General features: G+C 43.3%; 1 protein-coding gene across 1 annotated transcript; it reads right to left on the bottom strand.

Moving 5' to 3' along the window:
- Window positions 1-6,948: 6,948 nt before the first annotated feature.
- On the bottom strand, window positions 6,949-7,605 carry LOC123059127 (uncharacterized). Its single transcript, XM_044481768.1, has 2 exons — window positions 7,516-7,605; window positions 6,949-7,325 (listed from the first exon to the last, which is right to left on the bottom strand). Exons 1-2 carry the CDS (start codon window positions 7,577-7,579, stop codon window positions 7,063-7,065), a joined length of 327 nt encoding a protein of 108 aa, XP_044337703.1. The 5' UTR covers window positions 7,580-7,605; the 3' UTR covers window positions 6,949-7,062.
- Between the last annotated feature and the right edge of the window lie 2,433 nt (window positions 7,606-10,038).

The following is a 10,038-nucleotide window of genomic DNA, read 5'->3' as shown; positions in this document are numbered from 1 at the left end:
CAGATCCGAGCACATTAGATGAGCCTAGGTGTGTGGATCCAAAACAAAGTGTGCCGATCTTTGATAAATGAAAGTTAAGGTTAATAATCTAAACTTCAATATTCTGAACTTTGTTACAGTTTAGCCCAAGGAGAGATGCTCTATTCCTAAGAAATTAACTATTTAGTGACATTAACGTTGTGATTGATGTGACGACGAAGGAGTTTAAGTTCTGTACCTCATGCATTGTGCCACCGTCCAGAGCGGCTCGTTGTGCCGTAGGGTCCTCATCTCGACAGTGTGTGCGTTTTGAAATGAGAATGTGTTCTATTCTAGAACCATAACTAAATTCTTTAGCTCCAACGGTTTGATTAAAGCAAGTATAAGCTCCCTCCCTGCACAAAACAAATGAAGGAAGCATATGGTACATCGTTAGCATGTGATTATCATGAAGTACACTATAGTTGTAATAATCCTATATAATTATAAAGTCAATCCCCACTGAACATTTTTCCTTCCCTCACAGCCTACCACATCAGCAAATTACTAACTTTTTTTAGTTGTTCAAAGATGGAAACCAACACTGATATACGTGCAAAGTTCTAAGGACATTGTTTAACCAATAGTATCATGCGGCATATTCTTCATGATCAATACGAATTCTTATAACTAACCAATACCGCTGTTGCCAAATGGCTAAGTCTACTGCCTACTGCCAATGCACATCTGAATCAATTGAGACGGTCAGATCAAAGATTAATTATGATTGTGAAATTCCAAACAATATTCAGTCAATCACGGGCATCATTTAGCAAACAACTACGTAATGAAGCTTAGCAGAAAATAAGAAATGGGAAGCAATTATTATGCTCCCTTGAGGCAGTCGATATACAATATATCAGTAGAAGTGTAGAACTACAAGCTTCAGGTTCAATATTATGCAAGGAAGTGCTTTAAAGTGTTACAGAAGAAAAATAATTTCTTAGCATTAGCTTTATGGAAGCAAACAAATATCATCTCAGCACGGACGCCTCCACCAACACTATAGTTGTGCAGCAACTAGTTCCACAAACTTTGCCTCCCAACTCCTAAGATATAACTATTTACTGTTTAAATGGAGCAGTAGTGTGCCTCTCTTCTGATGGATGAAGCTGGTATCTCACGAGCCTGTACATCGTGAGTAATAAGTACTACACACATTGTGAGCTGGGTTTCTCAGTATCTCAGTTTCCTTCCGACGAGTACAAACTAGTAATGGGATGTACTACGTACCAACTAGAACCACTGGTCATCAGGGGAACACGAGGCGCCTATCTGCTTCGAGAACTAATTATCAACAAAGGTTTCAGACGTTAAGCCCGTCATCTCCTAGTAGGCAAATTAATTAATTCACTAGCAGTTTTTGAGCATGGTCCTATGATCCTCGTGATGAAAGATAGATTGATACACTAATGAGCAAATCAAATTTGGGAGGGAGAGGAAGAAAACTCACAGCCAGGTAGATTCCTCACCGCCCACCTCACAGTCACACCTCGCCACCGGGCAGATTCCCCATGGTCGCCACGCCCACCCTCTCAACCTTCCCCTCCACCTCCCTGCGCGCAACCGCACTGATGCGTCGTCGCCCAAGCAGAACAACCATGCAGAGGAAGCCACCCCCTCCTCTCCTGGCGGGGTGCAGCGATGCAGCCGTCGATCTGGGAGCCGCCTGGCCGTGACCGCGGGGATCCCTGCCCGATGGAGGATGGGGACAAGAGCTGGAGATGGGGGAGAAGGAGATGTGGAGAGGGAAGGGGAGGGCCGACTGGCCACTGGGTGGGCGGAGAACGGCGGCGGAGGAGGACGAAGACGGCCGCTAGGTGGGCGGAGAAAGACGGCGTCGGCAGAAGAAGAGAACAGACACGGACGCCTCCACCAGCACGGACACGTCATCCAGATGCGAGGTCCCGACTGGCCTACGGTTTTCGTGGTGGCGCGCTTGAGGATCGATTAGAGGCGTGTCCGCGAGGGAATCTGTAGGGGGGCGGCGTCGTAGCTTCCTCGGACGGTGGCGAGGTTCGAGAGGGCTGGTAGGCGGCGGGGCAAAGGTGGGGCGAGGCTGGGTCTCGCGTGAGCTCAGGGACAAAGGGGGATTCGGGAGAGGACTGGGAGGCGGATGAGGTAGGAGAGGTCTAGGGGCGGTAGCGGAAGGAGGGTTGCGGTGGCCGGCCGGCGGCGTGGGTGAGGGGACGTGGTGGCCGGCGGCTGTTGGTGGAGGTGAGGAATCGTGAGAGGGAGCTCGAGCTAGGCGGTGGATAGATGACAGGGGAAAAGGAAAGAAAAAGGCGGGCCGGTCGGTGCACCACATAGCAATGGCGCATCAGGGGGTGGTGCGCCATTGCTAGCCAAAAATGCGCACCTCCCCTGGCTTACCAATGGCGCACCTGGCAAAGGTGCGCCATTGCTACCTAAAATAGCAATGGCGCACCTGGCAAAGATGCGCCATTGGTAAGCCTGTGGAAGGGGGTGGACCCGGGGAAAAATAGCAATGGCGCATTGGACTAAAGGTGCGCCACTACTAAAAAAATAACAATGACGCACCTGCTTCTGGTGCGCCACTGCTATATAGCAGTGGCGCGCCACCACCACAGTGCGCCACTAATAGGGATATTGGCTATAGCCATTTTCCTAGTAGTGTCCTATGTATTTGTTGTGGGGATCAATAAAAGTGCTTTGAATTAACGCCCCATATGTGTCAAACAAAATTATTCCATAGATGTCTCTTGTCTCGTCTGCCGTCTTCATCCCTGCAGGTACCCATGATCATGGAGAGCGAGTCACGGAGAGGCTAAGGGAAGGGAGACCGTGCAGTGTTATTCTGAACACTAGTGACAGAAGAGTTTAGATAGTAACACGGATTCAATCTCTGGGGATTCATGAGGTGTAGTCATTAAACACCCAAAGCTCTTGTCTGATTATCTTAATAATCGAGGCAACCCACGTGACGGATAGGGCCTTCGGTAGGACAACTGATTCTTTATGTAGAGTGCGTGCCGGTCAGATGTTATTTGAACACATCCCCCACTTCGGTTCATAATAAGCGCATCCCAATGGGTGACTTTTAGCACGCAACTTAAGATCATATCTAGTCCCAACACAAATGCATGGTTGTAAGCATTAAGAGCTCATACACGTACTCTTTTCTATTTATAAGTGTTTATTCCAATTAGCTTGATTTGATCCGTCAAAAGCTGGAATTATTTCTTTGACAAAAGCTTACTAGAGACCATCGCTTCGAGGCCTTCCTCTCGTGGGTTCGATAACGTAGGGTCACTTCTTGGAAAAATAAGTGTGGGGTATTTTCTGTTTCGGTACCGGATCACTAAAAGAAAGTATTAAGAAAGAGAGGTTGCAAATCTCACGGAAAGCGGAGAATGTGAAGATAATGTTGACGAACGATAGCCTCTTGAATGAACATGCAAAAACTGACTTGTGGAGAAGAAGAAGATCAAAGACAATAGCCCGTAGGGAGTACGAGGTGGCGAGGGCTACTATGGCAGCGGAGCATGCGGCAAGGATGCAAGCGGAGCATGCGGAAGGATACAACAAAGCAGGAGGAGCTGGAAGCAAGGATGGCGTCCAATAAGTGATCAAGCCAGCTATCGAGTGATTCATCACGCTCGGACATTGATTTCATTTTGACATGTCCGGACTGTTGAATTATGATTTGTTTTGCTTTGTCGTATTCGTGTTGAACTATTGAATTGGGGTAATCTGCATTGTATGATCAATATGCATGGATTACATGGATTCGAGAATCCGCATTTAAGATGTGTGGATGTGCGACAATCCAAATGAGGGACCGTCCAGCGTCGTCCGCGAACAGACTCGGACGCACCTGCCGCGAGCATATAGCAGTCGGATTTGTCAAGTTATAGATGCTCTAACGTCGTATAGGCTGTTGAGCAAAAGGGTTAGATTTTAGGTAAAAAATAGATAAATTAGTTTTAGCTGAACTTTTTTAGAAGATCAAGTTTCTTGATTCTCACTCGTTTATCTTGGGTGCCACCGTCAATTGCCTAGCGGCACTAGCAGTGGCCCGCGACTAGGATGAGACTAGCAGACAGAAGGCACGACGACAAGCCGCGCCGGTCGTGAAACCCGTGTCCGTGGCTGCATTGTTTTTCTTATGAAAGAAAAAAAAGGCAGTATGTAAGCGAGCAGGCAGTTGGGAATGCGTAAACCAATTTAATTTAGATAAATGCCGAAAGTTTACAACTGCAGAGGTCGGTCTGCAGGCCGCTCTTAATCCACTCCGCTGAACAAGCACGGGGGGATGTGTGTGCTGCCGGATGTATTGCTATGCAGACCCGCCTGAAAAGGTCGTATATTACTGTATTGAGTAGGCCCCATGCCGTACATGCATGAACAAGTGGGCTGGCGACAGGCACATGCTACTGTTGTGGCTTCATTGTTTTTCGCAGAACAACACATGTATGTGTTTGTGTTTAATTTTTGGATACACTTGAGACGTTGGATTTAGGCGAGCTTTGTTAAGGAGGCATATTAAAAAAGCATAACAGTTATCTAATTATTTGTTTAGAGAACAATAGCTAATTGCACACTAGTTAGAGGATTAGTTTGTAGAAACAGCGAAATCCACGATGAAAGTGTGTTATTAGCACCTGAAGGCACAACATTTTTTAAGAAAAGAGGCACAACTAGCTATTTTTTTTAAAACAGCATCTAATTGCACACTAATTTGAGAATTAGTTTTATAGAAACAGATAAATCGCCGATGAACATGTGTTATTAGCACCCGAACGGCGGCACAACTTATTTTTAGAGAAATTTCAAGGTGGTCCAAAGCGATATAGACCATTAAATTTTAATTATCTAATGGCTGATATAACTATTACCCACTCTGTTTTTGTTTACTCTGTATATTAGATTTCTCTGAAGTCAAAATTTATAAACTTTCAAGAAGTTTGTAGAAAAATATAATAACATATAGACCACCAAATAAATACCATTGGATTCGTAATTGAATATATTTTCACATCATATAAATTTATTATTGTAAATGTTCTTAGGTTTTTTACAAACTTGGTCAAACTTTATAAAGTTTGACTTTAGTCAAAGATAATTGCGGAGTAAATAAAAACAGGGGAGTACCTCTTAGCAGGTAACATGAGGTAATATTCCATTAATGATGGCGCGGGGGTTAGTATGGACATTGTTGCGGTATAATTAAGAAAATAAACTATTATAATTTCTTCCTTTCCTTTTAAGCCATGAGTATATAAGAAAATAAAATAATCAGAGCTAATTAATTCCAGATTTTGTTTCCAACTTTTTTTGCTTAACGTACCTTATCATCATATCTAACAAACGAAATAAGAAGTTTGTCATGTTCTGTCATATATGTCTATGCTTGTTTTATTTTGTCTAAACACATAGAATTTGGTTTTAGAAAACACCAAAAATGAATGACAAAATCATAGCAAAAGGCAGTCAAAATACCATCATAATTTTTCTGTAACAAAGCAACCATGTGTACCAGTGTTTCTGCACATTTTTTTGAGGGGTAACACATTTTTTTCTGTTAGAGAAGATAATGCATAACAGAGAATGTTTTGCATATTTCTCACACAAGAAAAAGTCATATAGGTTCCTAGCATGGCTTGTGTACATTTATTTTCCTTATTGGCTCTCTTAGAATGATGCGAGTACAATTAACGGTGATTATTATGTTGCAATCTAGATGAATTATAATAATTTCTTTGTAGTGTGTATATAATTTTTTAGGATCACATGGATATGTATCATATTTTACAACGCGAGAATTATTCGTCTTCATATGGTAGATACAACACATACGTACGGGGTTCAAATGTGAAGTTTTGTTATATTGAAAAGAGATGTTGTAAATAATTTAAACATTGGTTTGTGACAAGTTTTTTTTTCTTAGCAAAAAAATATATATCCTTGATGAATGGACAAATGAAATATTTCTCTTGGCTATTAAGGGGCAAGAGGGACCATCTTAAAAGAGCTCTTTAAAAAAACGCATGTGTTAATTGATTGTTTGCTAAACAAATAGTAGCTAATTGCACACTAATTTGAAGATTAGTTTATATAAAAAGAGACAAATGCTCTGACGGTACATACACAGAAGATAGCCGAATAGAAAATTGATACTTTTTGAAGTTGGCTGTTCGTTGGGCCAGTGCAACACTTATTGCTGCTGCAACTTTGGCAGACGGGGCAGACTTATCCTGTACCGCGGCACTATTCGTATAGATGTATATTGGGCCGTATACCTCCGAAACGCTGACAAGAATGAATCGTAAAGCCCTTTCCCACGAAGGGGGATACCGAGCAACCCCGCTCTCTTGGCCCATTTGGTTAGACAGAGATGCTGATTTGGCTAGGCAAAAAAATGTGGGTTGCGCCCAGGGAAGAGAGAAGGAAATAGAAATGAATTTCTTTTTACATAAATCCAGACAGTGAATAAAGACTCAAATATAAAATCGAATGAAGTTCAAAAAATCCAAAGAAAATTTTGAGTACCATACTTTAATATATCAAAAATGAGAAAGATAAAACCCAACTAAAAGAAATGTATAAAAATAAAAAAAAACTTAATTTAGGTTGACATTAATTCAAATTAAATCCTAAAAATGTATGAAAACTCAATTTAAGTTTTTCTTAACCAGATAAAGTAAACACATTTTTTTGGCCTTGCCTTTTAGAAATTAATTTTTAATTATTCTGAACATTGCGATGTTACAATGTTTATTGTTGGATTTCATGCATGAGTTTGTTTGGCTAGTTTCCTACCAATTAGTGAAGCTCGGGATCCCAATCCATGTAAATGTAATAGAGATAACCAAAATACTGATGACGTAAAAAGCCATGACAACATAGTAGATTTGGTAAAACCGACCATAACTTACTTAAGCAGGGTCTCAGATTGAAGAGTTTTCTTTCTTGTCATTTCTTTCGGTACTTCAATTCAGCAATTTTCATGCGATCAATTATTCATGCTTAGTTGCTTACACATAGAACATTTTTAGAGAGTCGTGAAAATTAGCCACCGAATCAATTACGCATGCCCATGTAGACTTTCCTTGCGAACATGAAATTTGTCTGCGATGGCCCTTCGGATGGCGCCAACTCCGGTGCATTGTGTTGTGGCGGTGGAGCATGCGTACCCTTTTTGAAGCACATGCATTTGGAGAGTACGCAGAATCCGCCGTCGAAGGCCCCCTTTTGGCAACTCTTCATGCATTCCTTCCAGTCCATGCATCCGTGGTTGTAATCCTTGTTCATGGAGGGGGAAAGCTGATGGAAAGCCTCGGCACCTGCACCAGAGAGTTTAGCACCCAAAACTTTAATTAATATATGTACTTGCACGATATCACTATGATCAATTTTCCAAATGCACACACACATATAAATTTCATAAAAACGTGTAATCCATGAGCTTACGATATGTATGTATATGCATAAATTGGAGTTAACATATGATCTTACGATAGTATCTGAACTTACCGTGGGACATGAGGAGCAAACCCAGAGCGAAGGCAACAAGCAATTGTGCTCGGTTGAACGCCATGGCCAAGACGATTAAACTTTGCTCTGCTTTGCTTGTGGTTTGTTGGGATTGATGTGAACCGATCTGTGCTATTTATTCAGTTTCCATTGAATGTATGAGATGAATCAATGTGGAATCCAAATGACAGATATAAATGTATTCATGTCTCATAATTAAATGCAAGTGCATTAATACTTCACAAAAATTCATCATGGGATGTACTACCATATAGTCACACTATCTCAACTATTGGTCCTCCTAGAGATTTGTGCGTCTGGAGATATAAAGAGTGAAATCACTAATTGAAGAATACTCCTTTCAAAGATCAGTTCCACCTCCAGGTTACAACAAATGGTGTGCTGCATGTGCGCCACTTGTCGCAACCTAGGAGTTCCCTTTTTTTCTTAGATCTGTTTATTCAAAACGTTTTATCTCTTAAACTGTGCATCCAAATATCGAACCGTTTTAACCGTTGGATTCCTCGGGTCGAGTTATTCAAAACTTGATCCCATGTTGGTAGGTTTCGATAAACTTCACAAAGAAAAATGAATGAAAAAACGGACGAAAAAACCACACCGGGAGCCCCTTTTTTTCCTTTCCGAAAGCCGTTTCCGAGAGGCACGACCATGCTTCTCACGGAAGCAAATCCACGCCTCTAGTGGAAGCAAAGTGTTGGATATACATGCATTTATATCTCATGTATAAATGCAAGTGCTTTAATACTGCAAATACATTTTTTATTTGTTTGATGAGTCGTTCTTTCTTCCTCTGGAAGAAAAAGGGCGACCTCACTAGCATCTCTCCCAAGAAAAGCTCCTTCGTCGCAGTCCTCCGGTGGCTCCCCTCCGCCAAAGACCTCGGTCGTCGGTGGTGAAGGGGTCGCCAGGTCCACGTGTGTGTGGATAGTTTTGGGCTAAAGTAGCTTTGTTTTAGGCCGTTCATCGTCTTGGCTTGGCGGTAGCGCTGGCGGCACTGAATAAAGATTTTTCAGATCCTTCCTCGACAAGGCGGTCGGTCCTATGGTTGGGGATGGTTTTGGAAACCAGTATGTTCAGGCAAGGATGGTGTGGCGGCGACAGCATCCTCGTGGTGGCATGTGTCCTCGGGCTCCGCCATTGCGACGGTGTCTGCTCCAACGTCGGCGTGGAGCTTGCGAGGTAGTCCAGGAGCAGACGTAGATTATGGTCTGCATCAACGACATCTGAAAGACAAAACATGTGATGGGTTCGTGGTTGATGAATGACAGGTGTGGTTTCCTCCTTAGGTGTCTTAGTCATGGTGGAGTGCCATATCTGGAATTCAATGGCGTGTCCGGAGTGTTGCCCTGATCTGATTCGATCAATGACAATGGCTTCACTTTTGTTGAGCCACTTTGGAGGTCCGCAAAGCTGCATATCAGCAATGGAGCCGCGTCGAGCTCAAGTGAGGAGGTGATCGATCATTCTTTTCTTCGGTGGCTGCTGTGGTGGTGCCGAAGACAGGTGACGGGCGTTGGTATTAAGCTCAGAGATGTTCTGCTATCTTTTCAGTTTTGTCATATCGGTCCTTATGAGACTTGTACTTTGGTCATTATAATATGAATGAGGCATGTATTACCATGCAAAAAATAATAATACTGCAAATACATGATATCAAAATGTTAGATATACATGTATTTATATATCGTGTATAAATGCAAGAGTTTCAATACTGCAAATCTTACATCTTACATTTTTAAGAAGTTAATCCCCACTACTATTAGTTCTCTCAACATGTAGCCCGTCCACATCATCATCTAGCCATGCTAGCAATTCTTCTTATGTATAAGTACGCAGGGTTTGTGTTTGGCAACAGAATGCATGCAGGGCTATAACACAAGCGCTGTGGTTCACTTATGACGTCCCACTACTATGACGTTTAATCCTCCCACGCATCCTCCACACAAAAAACTGACAGGGCAGTCAAGCGGCCGGCCGGCGGTTCATCACTGTTGAACATGTGTACATGTATGTAGATCTGGGTCCTGTATGCAGTACCTGTTGTATCTATCTTCCTCTGTATGTATGTGTATCTTAGGAGACAAGATACCGGTCGCACCCCTTTACCTATATATATGCCTAGTGCACGATCAATCAATCATCGATGCATCAAATCATTCTCTATATGGTATCTATCGCAAGTCGATCTTCCCGCTTTCGCTAACCCTAGCCGCTGCCTCGGGCCGCCGCCGCCCCAGCCGCCGCCTCCACCTCTCCTCCCCGCGCCGCCTACCTCCCGCCGCCGCGCCGCTCCTCTCCAGCCGCACCGCCGCCTCCCTCCCATGATCCCGCCGCCATGTCGTCCAACGCCTCCACCTATTCCAACCCCTTCGCCGTCGACCCCGCCAAAATCCGCGACATCAACGTCCACGCACGTGTCCCATCATCCTCGATGCCTCCAACTCCATGTACTTCGCGTGGAAGACGTACTTCACGCTGCTCTTCCACGAGAACAATCTCGTG

Source organism: Triticum aestivum, chromosome 3A (genome assembly GCF_018294505.1).
Source record: "Triticum aestivum cultivar Chinese Spring chromosome 3A, IWGSC CS RefSeq v2.1, whole genome shotgun sequence".
Taxonomy (NCBI): Eukaryota; Viridiplantae; Streptophyta; class Magnoliopsida; order Poales; family Poaceae; genus Triticum; species Triticum aestivum.
This window is presented reverse-complemented; position numbering and strand designations above follow the sequence as displayed.

Excerpts from the sequence above, each read along its gene's own strand:
- LOC123059127 (XM_044481768.1), bottom strand. The coding sequence starts at position 7,579 with ATGGCGTTCAACCGAGCACAATTGCTTGTTGCCTTCGCTCTGGGTTTG. Across the intron at positions 7,326-7,515 it reads TTTGCTCCTCATGTCCCACG|GTGCCGAGGCTTTCCATCAG; the intron begins GTAAGTTCAGAT and ends TCTCTGGTGCAG.